This window comes from Electrophorus electricus, chromosome 11 (assembly GCF_041902795.1).
Source record: "Electrophorus electricus isolate QZ-2024a chromosome 11, ASM4190279v1, whole genome shotgun sequence".
NCBI classification, from domain to species: Eukaryota; Metazoa; Chordata; class Actinopteri; order Gymnotiformes; family Gymnotidae; genus Electrophorus; species Electrophorus electricus.
This window is the reverse complement of record NC_137507.1, coordinates 8,948,139-8,970,978: the sequence shown is the minus strand read 5'-3', so window position 1 is coordinate 8,970,978 and position 22,840 is coordinate 8,948,139. Positions and strand designations below refer to the sequence as shown.

At 42.5% G+C, this 22,840-nt stretch overlaps 1 protein-coding gene across 10 annotated transcripts in view; it reads left to right on the top strand.

Annotated features, from left to right (window-relative positions):
• Window positions 1–22,840, top strand: part of erc1b (ELKS/RAB6-interacting/CAST family member 1b) — a 171,741-nt gene that overhangs the window by 11,287 nt on the left and 137,614 nt on the right. For all 10 annotated transcript variants that reach the window (XM_035527787.2, XM_035527786.2, XM_035527785.2 and 7 more), the window contains exons 2-3: window positions 695–1,630; window positions 21,024–21,440. In XM_035527787.2, coding sequence (XP_035383680.1) covers window positions 941–1,630; window positions 21,024–21,440 — 1,107 coding nt within the window. In that variant the 5' untranslated portion in view covers window positions 695–940. The remainder of the gene's footprint in view (window positions 1–694; window positions 1,631–21,023; window positions 21,441–22,840) is intronic.

The window sequence follows — 22,840 nt, the reverse complement described above, 5'->3', positions numbered from 1 at the left end:
TCAAGTACACAGCATATTATAAGATGTGTGAAAACAAGCGTGCACCTGTATGTGCGTGTGCATGGATGTGTTTGAGAGCGAGTGCAGTAGTCTTAAGTTCTGAAATAACGCTTGATATGCCCTTGAAATACAGGAGGGTTGTAGTTGTGCCTAGTTACCTTTTGAGTTAGATTTGGCCCGCATAGCAGCTGCATAACCTGGCTGTTAGTCACACTCTCCCTAGATCTCACAGGGGAGAACTGAACTGATCACATGGCCTTTCACCCTCTGCGATGATGGAGACTTATTTGTCTGTGTAACAAGGATACAATTGCTTTTTCAGGCAAGTCTAGGCCTACCTAAATCCACTGACAACTGATCTGGTTTAAACTATGTGCAGAAAACAGTCGGAAAGTACTGGCAATAAAGGCTAAAAATAGGCAGGAGAGGTGCAGCTACCGGATATGAGGCACAGGACCGAAGTAGACACATTATGGCATGTATAGCGCCTACACAGAGACCAGCACAGGAGGTTAACCGGCTGATTACAGTAAAGCCGTCCGTTAGGACATTGGTGCCGACGAGTGTGACTCTAGTCCCAGGAAAACATGCCATCAGGCTGACCGTAGCACTGCTTGTCTGAGGAGAGTGATTGTTTTGTGTGTTCATTTGTTTGTTGAAGTGATTGTGATTCCTTCTTTTTTATCTGTTACAGGTCAGGGTGTTGCTGGATCAAGGCACAGTCAAGGGATTGAGCCGATAACATTGAATCCCCCCCCCCCTCCCGCGGCAGTGTCGAGCCTCGTCATCTTGTCGCACACGCTTCGAACATGATAGATTTGTTTCTGTTGTTTAGTTAAAAGAATAACAAGTGAAGAACGTGCTGATTCTTCAGCAGTGCCAGCCGCTGTTATAGTTTCCCCCGGTTCGTCACAGCGGCTCGCCCTCAGTCAAAGCCAAAATGTACGGTAGCGCCCGTTCGGTGGGCAAAGTAGAGGGCAATCACAGTGGAGGTGGCATCCAGAGCCCCGGACGTTCACCGCACCTTCCCCGCTCACCCCGGCTGGGCCATCGACGCACTAACAGCACAGGGGGTAGCGGGGGACCCGGGGGCCCCGGGGGCAAAACCCTCTCCATGGAGAACATCCAGTCTCTCAACGCTGCTTATGCAACATCAGGGCCAATGTACCTGAGCGACAACGAGGTGGGGGCATCCGGCCCGGACCTGCCCAAGAGCACCATGACGCTGGGCCGCTCAGCGGGCCGCCTACCGTACGGCGTCCGGGCCACTGTCATGGGCAGCAGCCCCAACATCGCCAGCGGCGTGGCGAGCCCCGTGCCCAGCGACGCCATCGCGTTCGGGGACCACCACGTGCCGTCCAGCATGGCGTCCACGGTGCCGCATTCGCTGCGGCAGGCGCGCGACAACACCATCATGGACCTGCAGGCCCAGCTGAAGGAGGTGCTACGGGAGAACGAGCACCTCCGCAAGGAGGTGGACGTGAAGGAGAGCAAGCTGAGCTCCTCCATGAACTCCATCAAGACCTTCTGGAGCCCCGAGCTGAAGAAGGAGCGCGCCCTGCGCAAGGACGAGGTCTCCAAGATGGCTGTGTGGAAGGAGCAGTATCGGGTGATGCAGGAGGACATGCAGGTAAGCTCTGATGGAATAGAGAAGACCACTGAAGTCCGGCCCGTGGGCAGTGACGTTACAGACGTCAGCGACCCTGTTAATATGGAGGCTGTAGTTTCAGGAGGCTTGTGTTGGTGTCTGTGCTGTAGCCAAAGGATATGATCTGTCAATGTCATCATGCCATTTATTTAGCTCCTGGCACAGGAAGTTACAACACCCCGTCAATTGCAGATGGGGTTCGATTACTGAAGCGCAATGTGGCGCTTCCTCGGACAGGTTTTTCTTTGGCCTTGAGCAAGCCACTACAAAAGCTGAAGGAGTAGGGGGAAGAAGGTGAGAGAAAGCGGAGAGCAATTCCGACTGCAGCAGCAGGCAAAGCTTTTGGATTCAGAGGCCGCAGAGAATAATTTTTGATGACAATCATATAGAGCCAGTCAAAAGTTGGGACACACCTGAATGAATGAATGAATGAATGAATGTTTTTTAAAAAAATGTATTCTTTACTGTCTTAAAGGCATTTAAATCCAAATGCTTTTGTTTCTAAGGCAGTTGTAAAGAGTGAAAGATTTTAATTCATTTACAAAATAAAGAATACAGTATAACATTTTAAAAATAAAAAAATTAAATATTACATTTGAAATGCCCCCTCAGCAAATCAGCAAATAGTTTTCATTCTGAACTTTAGTCCCTCACCCTACAAGTGCTCAGCATCTGTAAGAATCTGTTGACATCAGAGACATGATGGAGACATGATAGGTGGTGCCTCATCAAGCTGCTTAAGACGGTGCAGAGCTGTCGGTGCACAGTAACGGGTGGAGACTTTGAAGAATCTAAAACCTGTGGCATTTTTTTTTTACCACAGCATAATCACATGTGTTATTTCATGGTTTTGATACCTACACTGTTTTTCTAAAAAGTAGAACATATTAAAAATGAACAAAGAGCAAGTGTGTCAACACTTGACTGGTACTGTAGATATGAACGATGAGTGATTCTGCTTCGTTGAAACTCTTTGATATTACGTTTGAATTCTATCTGACTTGAAAGTCTTTTTTTAAACCAATTTTAACACAAGCAGAGACTTTTCATCATGTTGTGATATAAAGAGGGGAGAGAGTGTGTAATGGAAACTACGTTAGCTAATGGTAGCGGTGAACTGAAAATGTCATTACTGGACTAGAATCCAGCCAGTCTGGATTTGGCTCTTTAAAAGCTGATGACGGTAGTTCATTTTGCACTCTGTCAGACTCCAGGAGATGCATGTGATGTGCTGTGAAATATGAGTTTTGTTTATTTGAGAATTTGTACAAAATTGTATTGGAGTTTGTGGACTTCACGCGTCCACGTTTTGGGGTTCCATGTAGCTGTGCGTAGGGTATATTGAAGAGAAAAATGTGGAATACTGTACTGTAGTGACTTCTACTCTGTGTATGGTGTCACTTGATCAGTAACTCAGTACCAGGGGCCATGTCCTCAATGACTGGGCTGTCTGTATTCTTGGACATGTGCCAGTATAACACACTGCCCAGGGAGAAAGCAGTCCTCATGATGGTAATTGAATCATGAGCATGCACGCGCACACTCACACACACACTTCTGTTACTCTTTGTGATTTTCAGATGATTGTTGTGCAATTAGTGTGCTCCCAGTGACATGTGTAGAGCGTTAATCGGCCTGTATGATTTGTGACGAGGTCTGAGCGAGCTGGGGATACTGGCTGCTTGTCTCCTCCTGACCTGCTTTCTGCCATTTTCCTTCTCCTTTTTGGTGTTAAACTTTTGAACGTGTAGGCCATGTTTCTGTGCCTGGACCCTATTGGATTGTCAGAAGAGCTTTGAATGAGTGGGAGAGAACACAAGTTATCTGAGTGGTGATTAAATAAAAGTTCAAGTCATTACGAAATGCATAGCGTTGTGAGATGAGGAGAAAATGCCGGAACTGCATATGTAATTGCAAGTTAATCAGGGTGTCAGGTGTGTGTTCTGCAGTATTGTTCAGTAATTTTGAACCCCTGATTAATATAGAGTTTAACTTGGGTGATTAGTTAACCACACACACACACACACACACACACACACACACACACACACACACACAAACAATCACCCATGCACAAACGGTTCCTTTTTAGTAGAATGGGTTGTAATTAGGGCCACAAAGGTTGCATTAGTACCCCTTATGTCGTGCTTGATTTTGTCTGATGAATGTGCAGCCAGCATGTTAAAAGCTGTGTGTCAGAGTCTGTAGAAGAGGTTAATTGAAGAAAGGAGACAAAGCTCAGGAATGATTTGAATTGGCTTTAGGCTTTTTGTAAACATGTTCACTTATGAAATATGACAGTGAACTCGGCTTATTATTTGTAGTAGTAGTAGTAGTAGTAGTAGTAATAATAATAATAATAATAATAATAATAATAATAATAATAATAATAATAATAATAATACATTTATATAGCACCTTTTAACAATTCCTACGTCACGTTACAAAACGAAGGCAAAACATTAAAGAGGAAAGGAAATGTTCATGAAAAAGAAAAGTCTTTTAAATTGGATTTCAAAATCAGGAAAGAAGTGCAGTCACAGAGAGACTGGGGAAGAGCTTTCCAGCGTGTGGGGGCCATAGCACCTGTGAGCGTGAGTCAGGAGTCCGGAGTTTACCGAGGTAGATGGGAGCAAGGCTACATATGGCTTTGATGGGGCGAAGGATGATTTTAAACTCTACAGAGCGAGACTGGTAGGATGGGAACTTTATTGTGGGTATGACCTCACTGCAGAGATCTGAATCTACTGTAACGTTTGTAAAGACCTTGCAGGGGGTCCAGTGAAACGTAAGCTGCAGTAATCAATACAAGACGTAAGGAAGGCAAGAGGCAAAGTTAGCACATTTGTTGTCAGACAGGAGCAGCAATGTTGTGTAAGAGAAACAAAATGGTCTTGGTGAGGGCCTTGATATGTAGATCAAAATTAAGCAATGGGTTGAGTAAAACACACACACACACACGCGCGCACACACACACAAAAGACTTCTAACATATATGCAGGCTTAACAAGCACACCATCAATATTAATGGAGACGTTTGGATAGTGAAGATTTAGGACCAACCAGTAAAAATTCAGTTTTATCAGTGTTTAACATGAGAAAGTTGTAATGCATAGAAAGTTTTAAATCCAAAATAGAATCATTTAGTGTATTGGGAGGGGAATATATCAGGGAATATGTACTGATGTATAACTGCACATCATGACTGACTAATCTGGCCCTGTCATAAAATATAGATTAGGAAAAGAAGGGGTCCAAGAACTGACCCCTGGGGGACACCACACTTACAGGAGAGGTGGAGAATCTGTGTGGACCTAGTGTGGTAAACTCTTTTTCTATTTGAAAGATACAATCTGAACTACTGTAGGGCTGTATCAGTGACACCAATAGAAGAAGAACATCGTGATCGGCAGTGTCAGATTCTGCATTTAAATCAAGGAGAAAGAGAATGCTGAGAGAACCACTATCAGCAGACTGGAGAAGATCATTAACCACATGCGGTAGAGCTTTCTCAGTGCTGTGATATGTATGGAAACCAGAATGAAAAGGCTTGTAGAGTGCATTATCATTTAGGAAGGTTTGAAGTTGTGAAGCAACCACTTTTTCTCATTACTTTAGCTAGAAACCAGAGCTTTGAGATGCAAAGACAAGTTGTATCCAGCTCTGGTTTCTTAAGGATAGCAGTGACAGCATCAGTGTTGGGGGCAGTAGGAACAAAACCAGAAGAGAGATGTAAATGTATCACTTTGCTGATTGGAATTTTTGAGGCTTGATGAAGGTGCGTTGAGGGGTGGGGGCGGGGTCAAGCTGACAGGCGGGATTAGAACTTAATGATGAGTTCAGAGACAGAGGAGGAGCCAACGGGTGTGAAACAGGTTGGTATCGTGCCTGGAGTAGGAATATTAATAGAGGAGAGTGACTGAGAAAAAGAAGAAGAGTCAAAGAAGCAATCGGTTTTATTTTGAAAGGAATATAAAACTGCCAGCCACTGCCAGGCTGTATTTGTGTGCAGTGGCACAGACACACATTTAATTTTGATAAATCAATTACATTGATTTGCCAAGTGATCAACAGCAATGTCTCAATAATTAGATGAAGTGGTATTTGTTATTTCTGCTCCATGCAGCTCACTGAATAATTGAGTCGGTGCCCTTTTAGCTCCACTTGCCTCTCCGTGGATGTGGGTTTTCTCGTTGAGTCCTATTTTTCAGGGAGCTCGCTTCTTAAACTTTTCAAGCACCACTGGGCCTGTTCGAATTTGGTTTAGATGTGTCGTTATGACGGTCTGGTTTAAAATAATCTTAGATCTGCAGCACAGTGAGGGAAACACTGAAGGAAATACTCAAGGTTTCAAGAGTGACAAGGCAGCATCCATATCAGGTCAGAAATTTAGTCAGTTTCTCTGTAATTTAGGAGCAGCACAGTTTCTCTCTTTTAGGAGGAGAATTTTCTCAGATTTTGTTCACCCTTATCTTGACCTTTTCTTCCTCCCCAATAGAGCTTGCCTGCCACTGACCAATCAAAGTGAACACATACAAGGAGTCATAGGGCAAGACTCTTAAGAAAGCAAGAATCAATAAGCAATTTGTAACAACAACAAACTAATGCTGTTTTCAAAGGCAGCATTATATAAGTAAAAAATCCTAACACCAAACCCTTGACATCATACTTAACCAGTCACACTGAGGTCCAGAAAATATGCCCTGCTGTTCTGGCACTTGAGAATGTTAATGACGGTTTGACTAAAAAGGGGTGTGTGTCTGTGTGTGTGTGTGTGTGTGTGTGCATTTTCTGTTTTTTCATTCCCAAGTAAACATACTGATGAAATGAGGATTTCATCCTGGGATGAGTTGTCTAAAGATAATTATACTGCGTTTGTAGAAGCTGAGTTTAAAGTCGTGCCATTTACTGCAGTTATATGAAGTTAGTTTAATCACTTTAAGCTCCTCTTCTTTTTTTGAATGAAAATGTTTTAGATAGAGCTGCATAGGTCATTTAGATTTTATGATGCTCACAGTGCAAGAACCGCTTTTCTGCCCTGCTGTGAGTGGTGAGCTATGGTGTTGCATGACACTGGGGGATTTGGTCAGAGAGCCAGAGGGTTGATGAATACTACCTGGGCAGATGTCTGTGTCTAGTGCTGAAAGTGTGTGCAAGCCCACCTTTGTGTACCCTCATCTCAGTGTCCTGTTTACAGTGGCTTAGCTTGTAGCCTCTATTATGGTGTAATAAAAAAAAAATAAAATCATGTTTGAAATGACATAACTCATACATCAATTAAAAAGCGATCTATTTTATGAATAGTCATCATAAACGTGCCGTAATTTACAAATTCTCAGTTGGATTAGGACATTATTCCCTGGGGCCTGGTGAAGTTGCATCTTCTGTACATGTGTCTGTGTAATCTGTTCGTGTGCCATTCTTATGTGGTTGTGTCACAGAGCTCTGGCCGGGTCGTGTTATTAAGCCCAAGTTGTGCACGTTCTCACTTTTGCAGATCCTTTTTAGTTTCACCTTTTTTGCATTTCTTCCTTCATTTCTTTCAGAACACACAGCCAGTTCACACCCTGCTATAGACCACACTTTATAAACCACAGCACCTGTTAACCTACTACTTTCTACTATGGGCTGCTATTTCATCTTTTCATTTCATACATTTACAGTATTTGGCAGATGCTCTTATCCATATACTTATTTTAAATGTTTTCATTAATATTCTAGACATGTTTTTATGCAAAGCCCCACACATGTAATATGTATACAAACTTACAAATGACAAAGACCACAGAGCCGGTCGGGTACAAGTTCGTGTGTGTGCGTGTTTGTGTGCAACAGAGCACCAGATGGCAAACACAGGCCCTGTAGAGCTTATTTAAACACGGTTGTATGGGTTCCAGTGATACTGCACATCAAAAGGAAATAAACCAAACCATATCATATTTCACATTTGTTTTTACCATTCATCTAAAACCACTTGTTTGCCAAAACAAAAACAAAAAAACAAAAGGGCCAAAAAATGTTATGATATTTCTTAAATATTTTATATAGTCCTTTGTCATGTCCTCTTCCTTTGCAGAAGTGTTGGAGACAGTGAGACGGACATGCGTATTAGTCAGGAGGTCTGTTTAGAGTCATCGGTAGTAGTAAGCAGTAAACAGTAATGTTTGAACCTCAGACCCAGCCAGGTTTTTGCAGGCGAACATGGCAAACGCTTAAAAAAATAATGCATGTTCACTGAGGTAGTGAATGCTTCCACAACATGGGTCTAAAAACCTGGAAGCACATGCAGCTTTCTCACAGTGCAGGGAATGTGCAATAGCGTGTGTGTGTGTGTGTGTGTGTGTGTTTCCGGCCTTACTGTGCCTGGATTGCACTGTATGGAAAACTGCACAAAGGTTGGCTCACGCCAGCTGACGTATTATACGCATGCTAATAGGGGCATGCCACTCTTATGCTATACAACAAGTTTAACTTGTGCATTCTGGTCTCTTAATGCTTCCGAGACATTTTATACACATTGTCCTTGTAATTGATCACATTTTGTTTTTAAAAAAAACAAAACCGCAATTAACATTTTGACTTTAAGAAACGTGTTCATCCATAAAGTCCATTAAAATGTGTTATTGATGGCAATGGCTCAGTTTGGGTTTCCAAACCATGATAGTGAGTCTATAGTAAGCGTCTAGAGTGCGCTGTGTGTGACAAAGTGCCCTCTTTTGACATGCTTCTGATTTTTCATTCCTCTGTTGTCTCACTGAGGAACGGGAGCAGTGTTTCCCTTTCTGCCCGCCACTCCTTACTTTGTGCCATGTCTGGAGAGAGGAAGGGAGTGTGAGGTCATATTTTTATCCTTCCTCACCACGAGGTAGGAAGCTGCCGTGCTTAGGCTGCCACGCCCTTACATGGAGTGCGGTCATGGGGTCTAGGTGTGGAATGAGGAGAATCCTTGCCTGTGGGTATCAAGCCTAGCTCCTCCTCCTCACCACTTTCTGCTTGCCTCCAGAATCCAGTCTGATTCACGCATGGGGGGCTGTGTGTGTGTGTGTGTGTGTGTGTGTGTGTGTGTGTGTGTGTGTGTGTGTGTGTGTGTGTGTGTGTGTGTGTGTGTGTGTGTGTGTGTGTGTGTGTGTGTGTGTTAGAAAGAGTGAGAGCAAAGGAGGAGACCAGATGGAGAGCAAGCAAGTGAGGAAATGAGTGCCTGTTAAAAGTGGTTTCTTATAGAGATCATGTACCGCTAAAATTCGTCCCTAGCTGCATAGACATTTAGACACCGTTATGGTCATTCACCCTTCATAATGTAGTAATGCTGCTGCTACTAATACTACTACTGCTAATACTACTAATACAACCACTACTGCTGCTACTAGTACTAATACTGCTACTACTAGTACTAATACAACCACTGCTACTACTGCTAATACAACTGCTACTACTACTTCTAATAATACTAATACAACTACTACTAATACTACTACTAATACAACCACTACTACTGCTGCTACTACTACTACTACTACTACTTCTAATACAACCACTACTACTACTGCTAATACAACTGCTGCTGCTGCTACTACTACTTCTAATAATACTAATACAACTACTACTAATACAACCACTACTACTACTGCTAATACAACTGCTGTTGCTGCTGCTGCTACTACTACTACTACTACTACTACTACTTCTAATAATACTAATACAACTAATACTACTCCTACTACTAATACAACCACAACTACTACTAGTACTAATACTACTGCTACTACTACTACTACTACTACTACTACTACTAATAATAATAATAATACTACTGCAACTACTACTATTACTACTAATAGTAGTAGTAGTAGTAGTAGTAATTGTTGTTGTCGCAGCACTATTAGTATTAGTAGTAGTAGAATTTTTTTTAGTAGTAGTAGTTGTATATTATTATAATAATAATAATAATAATAATAATAATAATAATTAGTAGTAGTAGTAGTAGTAGTAGTAGTTATTATTATTATTATTAGTTGTTGTAGTAGTTGTAGTATTATTATTATTATTATTATTATTATTATTATTATTACAACTAACAACTACTACTACTACTACTACTACTACTACTACTACTACTACTAATACTTCTGATTACTACTACTACTACTGCTACTATTAATACCAGTACTACTACTACTAATAACAATAGTAATAATGAATGCGCTATAGATCGGTCTTTTTCCAGGAAGTGATGGGAGTAAGAATGACGTTCTTATAATGGTACTGGATTTCATCCTTCTGTAATGATCATCTTACCATCGGCCTTATACATAGTGTTGAAAGTAACAATGACGGTTGAACCAGCCACTGGAAACTGTCTAGCACCCTGTTCCAGCTCCACCACGCGGTTGCTGCTGAGGTGTTTTTGCGTGCTGCCTTTATTCATTTGTTTACGTGCTTGCTTGTTCCGAGTCAGAGGAGGGCTGACGTGCTGCAGGCCAGGACTGCCCACTATTCTTCCCATGCCGCTCCACAAATCCCCACTGACCATGCAGATGGTCCTTCTGACACACTATATTAAGATTAATCCCCTGTAACTGACGCAGAGCTTCCTCTTGGTCAGTGGGAGTCACACCCACATTCAAGGTGTTTACTTGCAAAGATCCGTAGGCCTGTTTTGAACCTATTCTGAAAAAACCTGGAAACCTAGTGTACTTCATTACAATTTTCAACATCTTGACTTCTTTTAGTACAGTACACTGTAGTTACTCACCTTGTATCTATATACGGAGTATGTATACTATATACGGGCTTTAGGGCGTATCTCTCCGTAGCCAGTGTAATATGTCTCAGTTCATTCAGAGGCAGTTACTGACCGCTCTTAAGTCAGGTGCTTCCAGTCTCTCAATGTTATTTCTGAGGCTAATACCAAGCCTGTGTTCACAATCCCAAATAGACCTTTTGCAGTCTCTTTTTAGCGCCGAATTATTTATTTATTTTAGTAAGGAAAGGCAGCAGGTTGAATCCAAACCCCAGCTGTGCTGTCTTTGGGTAAGTGTAACTGGCGTTTGTGCTTAAAGCAACGTTCCCATTATTCCACATTAGGGTTTGCTTTTACCAAGTTAATTATTCGGCTGACTGCAGCCGGTTAACAGATTTGATTGGCTCCGTTGTCCTTACAGTTCGAGACTGCAAATGTTGTCTCGCCTCGTATTGCGTCTGTGTTGCGTATATGTAGATAGAATCACTAAATACCCTTTCAGTGTGTGAAGGGTGATGCAACACCTTTTTCGAGGCATTACTCACACACTGCAACCATATGTCACAGTGGGCTTGGAGGACACTGTTAATCGTGCAATGGCAAACATGATGAATTACAATCCTGATGATTATCACTACTGTGCAGATTTGTCCTCACACATGAACAAGCAGAGCATTGATGAGGAAAGATGTGTGAGCGAAACGACTCGTTTAATTCAACTCCGTCCCATCTCTCGCCCGTCCCGTCTGGCTCCCTGTTGACTGCAACTGGTTAATTTAAACGTTTTGTCCAGTAGAACCTTTCCAGTTGCTCCACCCCTTGAGGTCCAAATCACGCAGCACAATTGGTCATCATGGCAACCCAGGGAGGCATCTTATGTTCTCTCATACTTTCAGGCCCCTCCCCTAAATGAGCTCTGGTGAACCGGTCTGCTGAGTCATGTTCAGACACACTCCACCCTGTGACGCTGGCGGCACACAGCGGCTCGGTTGACAGCAGCTCAGTTGACACAGAGACTTGAATTGTAAAAGTTTCCCCTTTTGCGTTTGGGCTGTGCGTGCGTTTGCCCACGGGATGGTCGGTGTGCCCACATCATTAGACAGTCCCTTGACAATGCTCAGTGTCTACTGTCATTCTTTAATGGAGGACATTTTGGAAGAGCAGGGGAGTGGTAGATTGTGGTCTGGCGTTCAGTTCTCATTCTTTACTGTGAAGTTTTGCACTTTTTGCTTTCCAGATTATCTGACCTTGCTCTCTCTTACCATGATCTCAATTCTTCACTTGTGCTCTCTCCTTTACTCTTTTTATATGGTTTCCTTGAATTAGAATAGCTATTTTCCTGTAGTAGGCACATGGACTGAAGCTGCTCTTGTGTATGTCATAAATTGTGCCCCTGTGAAGAAATATGCATCTGTCTCCTGCTATCAGTAACTGCTTGACAAGACTTATTCAAGACTTGCTAATAATAAAATTATGACAAGACATTTATGACTATCAGAATAAACTGACAAGCCTAATCAGGACCCTGTGCTGTCTGCACTAGCCCACTGATGAGCAGTTCAGAATGTCGAGTCATCTTGACACCACTGGAAACGGGTTAAAGGCATGGAAATGACTGATGAATGAAACTTTGGATCAGTGTATGTTGAGACGCTTCTCTCCATTACAGGATTGGATATTCTGTGTCTGCTCCCCATAGACTTGACTAGTAGAACCTCATTTAAAGAAGGCCTCTGGGCGTGGTTTTCGGGTGGCATCTGAATGAATGATGCAGATTTAACATTCAGTTGTGTTAAAGGGACAGACACGTTCAGAGATGCAGTGTCTGAGTGACGGGTGGAGGTGAATGTTTTATTGATGGTTTGAAGTGGATCTGGGACATCTGCATTGTTGCAGCAGGGAGCCGGAGCACAGCCTGTCACAGGAACAACGGAGTCTCTCCCAGAGTTCTGAATCCCAAACACTTCCTCCTAGCGTTTACTGTCAAAGTGAGTGACTTGGGTTAAATAGTGAGAATAACCAAATGATTTACATTCGATGAAATTTGAATGAATCCCTGTGAATGATTTTTGTATAAATACCATGTTGAATTGAAGAAATGTGTAAGAAATAAATAAAGGTGAGCAATTGAAGTATAAAACCTAACAGCGTCTCTTAATGAAAGTTAAATTAAATGTAAATGTAATTAAACTATTAAATTAACAGTAGCTCAAAATAGAATTGTTGGTGATTACTCATTTTGAGTAAAATATTAATTTTTCGAATATTTGAGTAAAGGCAAATGTATTCAAACGTTTTATATTCACTAATTTATCTACCTTCTATTATGGGCTCCCATTCATCTTTACTGGCTAGCTGACTTTTCCTAAGAATCTTGTTAGGAACAGGTGGACAGTTTCACTCCCTGTTGGCTCCCTGTGTCACTTATTTGCATATTGAGGCTGGGTTATCTCCTCCAGTCTACCCTATTGGCTGCCCGCATAAGTTATTTGCATATTGAGGCTGGGTTAAATCCTCCAATCCACCTTGTGTGTCTGTCTCTCTGTGATTTGCTTGCCTTGGTGTGAGGAACTGTTTATCTTCTGGTCATTATTTCCATATGTACATGCATGCGGTTATAAAACAAGATTACTTGATTGCCATTTCTGTTGAATGCATGAATTTTAGAGTTACCACAAATGGGCCTAAATCATTTTAAATTTAGCACAGTGAATTAAATTGGTGCAATGCATTGGGTTTACTTGAGCTTACACAACAGTAATTATTGTTGTCCATTCTCAGTTTACTTTTTTTTTTTTTTTTGTTCAAATATATTTGAATTGGTAAACTTGAATGGTTTCTCTACTAGTTTCATGCAACCGTTTCGGTTGACTTATCTTGAGATTTTACAGTGAAATTTGTCACAGTCGCTCCAGTTATCATTATATGATTAACAAATCCATGCCATGATAGAATTTGTAAGTTCATACATTTTCTTATCAGTTGTTAAAAAGGGCCCTATTTTGTGGTGAAACACTAAATACCCATATTTCGTGTAATAATACAGGACTCCAAATGTTACGAGTATATTATCGACCACAGTGGCCTCTGTACGGATATATGCAGAACCTGTTGCATTATATTTGCTCTGCTGCTGTTTGCCTTTCAAAATATTTACCCAGCTGCTCACACACAGGGACCAAAAATCAATAAATTAATGCTTTTTTAATTTATTAAATCTGCTGATCCATTTTGTAGAATGGATTCTCCAAGGCAGGAAATGTTTGCTGGAGCTTGTGGAGGTGAGTCTGTGGTTAGGCAGATTTGAAACAATGCAAAATACCACACAGCCAAAAATGTATTGTCTTTGGATGGGCTTGTTAGAGTGACTGGTATATAGAGAAAATATAAATCCTAACTTTGGCTTCATCAGTACTTAATATGGTATGTTCTGATAAGCAAGAAGACCAGCTAGGCCAGTTTCCCCAGTGTAATCCAGTAAGACTGTGTGGATGATCTTCTTTTTTGTTTTAAAGCAGGCACTGCTGAGTCTGTGGTGCGAGGACATGGTCTTCGTTGGATTACCTAAATGCTACACCATAAAGATTAGCAATACGTCAAACGCAGAGCTGACATTTCAAGTGTTCTTACACCTGTTTGAGGTGCACTTAAAAAGTAATTAAAAAGAAAACATCTTTGCAAAGCTACTTTAGTTTATGCACAGTAAACAAAACCCCAAAACAACAAACAACCAATCCTGACTGTGACTAGATTGGTTGACGCTCCTATTGGAGTTGGGATGGAAATTTCCAGTGAATGTGTGTTCTCCTTTGCAGCCTGTGGTTCGACAAGTTTTAAATATGTTTCATGTATGGGAGCTGGTCAGGACGAATATTATTCACCCACAGAAAAAAGAGACATGAAGTGAGAGTAAGGACCGGGAAAAGGGGAGGGAGGGTGAGAAGGCAGAGTGGAAACCGAAATACCGAGTGAGCGCACGGCAGCTGATGCTCATACCACGACTAACATAATTTAAGTGTTCGTTGAGGGCAGGTGGGCCTGTATGCATAAGATGTTCCTTTTTTGTGCCAGATTACCTTAAGTTCTCCTCCATGTAGCCAGCACGTCTTGTCTCAGGACTAAACGCACAACCCACTGACTCTCAACTCCCTGCATACACACATTCTGAGACCTTCTACCAGGGAATGGGCTCGTGATGCTGATTAGTTAGTGTAGCTGTCCTCTAACAGAGGAAGTGTTGGGGGGGGGCGGGGGTGCATGCTTACATCAGCTGGTAGAAGGTCACGAGGACACAGAGGAAGCCAAAACTTTAGGGTGGTTTAGGCGATTTGGGTTGTTTAAATCCTTTTTCAGCTGTGCTAAATGTGGTCATTGGTGTTCGTATTTCATATACATTTCAAACAAAAGCCTGATTATCTTTATCCATATATGAGGTCACAGCATCACTGAGCAGTAATGAGGGAGAATCAGACTCTGTGTGAGAAGGGCATGAGAGAGGGAGAGGGAGAGGGGGAGTGTGTGTGTGTGTGTGTGTGTGTGTGTGTGTGTGCGCGTATATATGTGTGTATGTATGTATATATATATATATAAAAAATAATTAAGAGCTAGATGCCCAGGAGTGAGAGAGAAGAGCGTTGGCATGGCACAGGAAATGGAGTAGACCTTGAGAAGAGAGAGTGTTGTACTGTGCAAGACCACACTTGCACACAGCAGTGTGTTTTTTGTTTTTGGTCGATGTCACTCCGAGGAAGACAAAGAATGAAAGAGAGGATGAGACGAGAGAGACAGCGGAACAACACATCAGGTGGTTCTTGTGCACCTTTTGTAAGCTGCTGCTGACCTTCCCCACACTTGAGCTGAGGTCTTGGCACGGTGTGTATGCCCCGTGCTCAGGGAGATTCAAGCTCGCTTCGAGTGGCTAGAAAAGAAAGGTGCGTTCTCGCATGCTGGCCTCTCCGTTTTCCCACCTCTGCACCACGTTTGCTTCCTTGGCCCCATCATAACAGAGGTGCCAGACACTGCCCGCCTGTGTTCCATAGTATGCAGGTACTCCAGGTAGACAGTACAGCTGTGAGCCGTGCGACCCTGTGAGCTCACCCGTTCACTCGCAGGACACTTGAGGCCTTCCAGGATGAGCTGCGAATAGGCCACGTGTGGGAAGAGAAACTCAGAGCTAGTTCTTCCTTTCATTTATCATCTTTCTAATTCAATTTCTTTGCCATTTCACGTGCTGGCTCCCTCTCCCTCCCATGGCTGTTGCTTGTCTCAAACTTGTCATCTTTCCTTTGGTTCTTGTTTCCACAGTGCGCTACCATGTTTCTTTGGGTTGTCTGGGGGACGTCACTGCTAGTCTCTAGACGCTCTGTGATTACACACTGCTCTATTGTATTGTATTCGCAGAAGCCAAATAGACACAATAAGTGGGTTTCATGATGATAACATCTGTTTTTCTTTTTTCTCATTTGCATTGTTCTGGCATCTTTCTGATTTTATCCTCACCTTTTCACATGTTGGACACCTGATTTAAAGTCCTGAGAGATCCATAAGACACATTTTTTTCCCCTAATACATTTGTACAAGAAAGAGCCCTGTTCAGTTACTTCTCATCTCACCCAAATGTTCTGCAGCACTGCGCAATGTTCTCTGACCACAGAAATTAAAAGATGAATTTTCTAGGAAATTTCCACAGCGTTGTATTTGGAGACACTGCAGGAAAAAGGCTGCATACCACCAAATATTAAAACCTTATAACAGCTGTGTAGCATCCCATTCTAATGATGTTTAAGCATATTTTTCCATAAATTTTAATGTATCATTTTACATGAATTAAAATTTTTGGATGAAGAACAATAGTGCCAAGTTCCTCATCACTCCTTTGCAGTTATCAAGGAGGTAACCCTACTTTCTTAGTGCTTTTCTAAGGTTTACATTTTCCATCAGTGCCCTTTACTGTTTAAACCAGTGTTTCTCTGATAAAAATGTCCAGTTCCATTAGTGATGCATTTGGTGAAAATCACAGAATACTAGACATGTTGGAAAATTGGGTCAGACTGTCGTGATCTGTCCTTAAATGGTTTGCGTCGTATTTAAACGGCCAAAGTTACTTTGTCAGGATCGGCATTTATGATTATGATGGGATGGCTGCAACGTGTGGCGTCCCACAGGGATCAGGTCTTGGTCCACTTTTTCAAACCCTGTATGCTTCCATTAGGCCAAATTCTACAAGACTGCAGCATTTCTCATCACAGTTATGCAGATAATAGACATATATACTTGGTTCTCTCACCTGATTACAGCGAAGTAGACGCAGTGTATGTTGAGTGCATAAATGACGGAAATTCGGTCTCATTCAATCAGTTAAGATAGGACAGTGTGGGTTATGACATCTTGAATCTTGAGCTCTAAAACCTAAAGACCAGAAGTCAGAAATCTTGGCTTTCTGATGGACTCAGATTTCACCAAAACAGCCTTCTGCCGTCTTAAAGATATAGCTGAACTCATAGCTTAATGTCCCGACAAGACGCAGAAAAACTCGTGCATGCTTTTATTTCCAGCAGTGTTCACTACCGTAGTGCTCTTGTTACCGGACTTCCCTAGCTCACCATTCGACCATTTCAAATTATTCCGAATGTTTCTGCAAGACGTACAACCAGGACAAAGAGAATGGGATACATACAGTCCTGAAGTCTCTCCAATTACAGAATAACTTTTAAAGCAGTACAAGTCTATAAATCACTGAATGGAAAAGGACCATAGGTCTCTCCTGATTCATGGATACAGGTCAGCTGGCAGAGCCCAGAATTCAAACTAAATATGGTAGAACAGCATTGAGCCTTTATGCTGCACAGAAATGGAACCAACTTCTAGAAGAACTTTGTGCCCAAAATGTAGCTATATTTAAATCCAGGTTAAAAATATGTATTCTCTTGTGCAGACTAGTTCTGCAGCACTATCTTACTTTAGCATTGGACTTTTATTTTATATTTTAGTCAACTTCTTTTATTCCATTTTACCTTTTTTAATGCATTTCAGTATTTTATTTTATTTTAAACCTTTTAAATTGTCACTTTTCACATTTCTTTTTATTTGTAAAGCAGCTTGAAATGCCTTGTGAATGAAAAGTGTGATATTAGTCAGCTTGCCTTGCATTTTCAACCCAGACCTTGGGACCCACTGCACAGTCTACTTTTTTGCTCAGCTGTCAGTACATCGAAACAAAGACCCTGTGTGTTAATTATTTGGCTTACATGTGATGGGAACTGGGTAAGTGCAAATATGTGGACTGTCTTGAGTCCTGAGGACTGGGTTGAGGAACAGTCATTTAAATTCATTTGTTCATAGAGAGATGGCACTGTAAAAGCAATGTTTGTTACATAATGTTTTTGTTACTGTTACATAATATTGTTTTTGTTTATTTATCTTTATTATTTAAATGATTACATTGTACAGTGATCACACTGTAAGAATATCAAATATGTGCTACACTCCATAAGGTCATGTCTGACCAATTATCAAGGAAGCACTGGCACGGTACAGTGAAATACTGAAGAAATGTAAAGGATCGTTCATTGTCATTAACTGGACTTTAAATCTGCGCACCCGTGTTCACACACAGTCACATCCCAGCTCTTGCTTATCTACAGTGGTGTGGATGTGTGTGTTATAATATGATGTAATTAATGTATCGCTCTGTGCATGCGGCTGATCTGGACTTTAGGGTTTTCAGTTCGAGCGTGTTTAGCTTCTCCACTCACAGCATGTTTGGTAACCCACATGTGAGCTCACCTCATCTCTCAGCCTCCCTGCTCTGCTCAGCTGCAGTGGAGCTCAGAGAACACACACATTTTACACGTGTCTCTGACAGAACTGACAGACACACACCTGTTGCTATCCCAGGGACAAGACCAGACACAAACTATATTTATTTATTTAGATATTGAGGAAGTGCTGCTGGCGCCTGCCCATGCAGAAGTCCTGGAAAAATATAGGCTCCACAGAGAGGAATAATGCGGAAGCGTTTAATGCTCTGTGTTGCGCTGTTCTCACTTTGCTCACGCTCTGTTGCACGCATGCATGCAATTTCAGAGTAGAAGGACAAGATGCATGAATAATGCAGGGTTCTGTCTCCATGGTGCCGTTTAAAGAACCCCAGAGAGCAGGGCTCATTATTAATAGTGGTAATATGTGCATCTTTTTCCTCCCTCGTGACTACACACGTTTGTATCTCCCTGTGTACTTTTTACAGCATTGCATTTGATTACTCAAACGCAATGTCATAAAACGGTGTTCTGGGGCCGTGTGTTTTTCTGCATGTGTTATACATACGGCTTCTCCTCGTCTGGCCTGCAGTAACCGTCATAGAGAGAGAGAGAGAGCATATATGCATGAGCCTGAGACCCCACGTCTCTGCGTCAGTGAACCTCAAACGTCCTGCGACACGCTGTCTCCTGCACCGGTTCGTCTCAATCTGTTCATCTTTCCTGTTACACAAAATGACAGCATGTCTTCTGTTTCCTCAAAGTCTGGTCAGTGGTCCCCTTGGGGCTGACAGCTATGAATCATGCTGTTAGAAAGCTTTTATTTCATTTTGCTTTGTTTTGCTTATTGGTTCTGTTGTCTTTATTTTTTCCTTGTTTCTTGCGCCATATTTCCACAATACTTCTTCTTTTTTTTTTTTTTTTCTTTCTTCGTTATGCTTTGTCAGCTATCTTTAAGCTGACATGTTTCTGAGTAAGGCGGCCTTTTCGGGGTGAGAAGAGCGGGCTAAAAGGGTCTGAGATGTGTGTTTGGGGGGGCGGGGTTTAATGCCGTAATTGAACAGAAGTGCATGATGACCGGAGGGCCGAATAGAGCTTATCACCTGTTTGGAATCCATTATAAGCGATGCAGACCCGGTGTCACCATGGTGATGCCAGCTGGTGCATTAGTGTGTGTCACTCTCGGTTCCTGTACATCTGCAGGTCTGTGCGGTCAAAGATTACAAGCCGGCATGAATTGCTGTTTCACTGTGTACCTTTGAGGGGATGAGAAAGTGAAATGGTCCCGCCCTATAGGTTGTAGGAGATGAGACTAACCTGGGCTCACGGGTCCTTTATTCTCTAGAGACTTTTATTCTATATGGAGGGAATAGATGTTCCTTTCCTTTAGAGAGCAAAGGCATGGGGTGTGCTGCAGGATCCTTAGAGGGCATGTAAAACACTACACAAATACTTCAGACCCTTTGTAGTGTCCACTGTCACAGCAGAGAAAGGGAAGGAAAAAACAATCAATATCTCTCTCTCTCTCTCTCTCTCTCTCTCTGTGTGTGTGTGTGTGTGTGTGTGTGTGTGTGTGTGTGTGTGTGTGTGTGTGTGTGTGTGTGTGTGTGTGTGTGTGTGTGTGTGTGTGTGTGTGTGTGTGTGTGTGTGTGTGTGTGTGTGTGTAAAATAGCATTTTTCAAGGACTCAAAGATTCTTACAAATGTCTGCATAACAGACATTTAGACATAAGACAATAGATCCAGTTAAGCATTTACAAATGGCATTTACAACACTTACAAAGGCTGATTTTCATGTTCAGGATCTATGGAAAATTGAATATTTTGCCATGTACTAAAGTGTCTGTGTTAAATGCTTTAATACCTCAGTGCATAAAAGATTCAATAGGTTCTAACTAGGAACTATGTCATTAGGGAATATTATTTTTTAATGTATTTCCTTCTTTGTGATGAAAAACACCAACTTTCATTGCTGTCTTGAAAATACATAAAATCATTTATAATAACATATTAAACAGCCATTATAGTGGTTTTAAAAAGGCTGATGTTAAAATTTACTTTTTGCAGTTTACAGTTCTTGGGTTTTTCGTCTTTCATCGGTTGTTTCTGCAGAATACTGTTTTATGAGAATATTATCTGAAGACGTTTACATTAGAGCATGTGTTGATATCACTGCTTTGTATCGCTGAACTTGTGTCTGTCGGACGGGGATAGATGGGAGAGTTATCCTGTACAGTCTGTGCATGCGAGAGCTCTCCTGGCATACTGACGTTGCCTAGCAATGCTATTCCAGCCTGTGTCGTGGAGAAGCCTGTTTGAGTCACAGGGCTCGAGGCCATTTTCATGGTCCCCCCCCCCCCCCCTTCAGCCCTGACAGCTTGGTCATTAGTTGTATTATGCACAATATTGTGAATGCAGAAGTTGGTGAGAGTAAAGTTGTGTTTTTAACCTTGCTAATAAGCTATATTTGGCTTGAGTTCAGCCTCAGTTGTGTACTTAAGTGGAAATGCACTGTCAGGGGACTGGGCTAAGCATCACAGGCACATGGAGGTAGGTGTGTGTGTGTGTGTGTGTGTGAGAGAGAGAGATTGCAAGGTGCTCTGCAGGACAGTAATCTCAGAATGTCCAACCTGGTCAGCACACTGAGTCAGATGGCTATGGCTCTGTGTATTTTAAATGACCAATATTCAGTTTGAGGTGAACTTTCACAGACATTACTTTGAAGATGTAACTATAATAGAGTTTTAAAAAACAAATATTTAATTGAGGTGTTAAAACGATTGTAAGTGTTTTTGAAGTTGGAACTGTTCTGATTACTTGATAAGTCGCCTGGGTGTGGGTGTGGGTGTGTGTGTGTGTGGGTGTGTGTGGACGAGCAGCACCTCCAGATGACCATCCAGGCCCTTCAGGACGAGCTGCGCATCCAGCGTGACCTGAACCAGCTGTTCCAGCAGGACAGCGGCGTGCAGGCAGGCGAGGCGCTCTCCACCGAGCTCACCGAGGAGAACTTCCAGAGGCTGCACGCCGACCACGAAAGGCAGGCCAAGGAGCTCTTCCTCCTGAGGAAAACCCTGGAGGAGATGGAGCTACGCATTGAAACCCAAAAGCAGACGCTTGGCGCTCGGGACGAGTCCATCAAGAAACTCCTGGAGATGCTGCAGAGTAAAGGTCTGTCGGCCAAAGCCAGCGAGGAAGACCACGAACGCACGCGCCGCCTAGCCGAGGCGGAGATGCACATCCATCACCTGGAGAGTCTTCTGGATCAGAGGGACAAGGAGACCACCGGACTCAGAGAGGTAAGACCACCACTGTGCTGTTGCCGCCGCCCTGCACACAAATCATTTTTAAAAGGACACAGAATCTCTGTACGTTATTAATATGTCTAATTCAATGTTTAAACCTCTTTCCTGTCAACACTCTTTTTATTACCTCGGTGCCATCGTTAACCAGCTCGTCTAACCATTAAAGGAATACTCGTGTTTGTCCCTTCAGAAATGTATTTTGTTCTGCATTTAGAGTAGTTTAAAATAGACAAATACCTAACTTTAGAGTTACAGATGATGCAGAAATACAAAGTTGTGTCCTGAGGAAGTGTAAAGGAGGTAATATTTTGGTCCCAAGTGTAACTGTTAGCATCTGACATCCTAAACTCACCTTAGATTACTCTTAATGCTGAATGCAGTAGGTGTGCATGAGCTTTAACACTTGAATGTTGATTTAAACAGCTAAAGCAGAAACCCAGTTGCTCTTACTGTAGCGTTTGTGCCATCCTTCTTTCATTAATTAGTCCTCATTCCTTAACTCTCTTAAGAAAACTGTCAGTAAATCTTTGTGCACTCAGTTTTCTTGGCTAAAAGAACTTGGCCTCCACTACTATTTTTATGTCGGCGTTTGAACGATAAGTTGGCCATTCTGCTGGGGACGGGGAGAAATCTAAGGTCCCAAATCCTTAAAAGGAAACCAGTCAGAGTTGGAAACATCAACAGACACAGATTGAAGGCATTGAAAGGCATAGTTGCTATAGAAACAGGAGATGGAACAGGACAGAAATGAAAAGAGGCGGACGTTGCCGAGTGCAAAAATTGCTAATTCGGTTGAAGATATGTTTGTCACGCATATTATTGCAAATTCCTACCAAGTTCAGAAGCGTCCAGGTGGAGTGTTTTGCAGTTAAAATTCTGCGCCGTGTTGTCTTGTGACACTGGTCTCTTTGGCCTGTGGAAGTAGGAGTGGCTGAAGGAAAGCGTTTAAAACCCGTCCAGCTCGGAGTCGCAAACGTCTTGGGCAGATTCGGGGGAGTGCGCTGCTCTTCGGAGGTTTGTTGAGCAGATGCTGATCCAGCTGGAGCAGCGCTTCCGCTCTGAAGCCTTCCCCTCCGGCCGGAGCCTGTGTTGCGCTCACCTGTCTGGCCTGCTCCCCGCGGCTGCTCCGCTCTCTACTGCTCTCGGTAGCCTTCTCTCGCTCTCTTCAGTTACTCTCAGCCACCACTCAACTTTCCAGTGACCACCTTTCACCATTGCAGCTCTTTGAGAACACTGACTCCCCGTGCTCAATCACGGTACTGCACCAATTTGTTTTAGGTGAATGACGTTTTCTCATTTCTTGTAGTGTTGCGTGTCACGTCCTTTAATGATTAGCCTCATACTGGTCTCTATGATCCTAAAAAGCAGATAAACTGAGAGAACAGGAAGACATG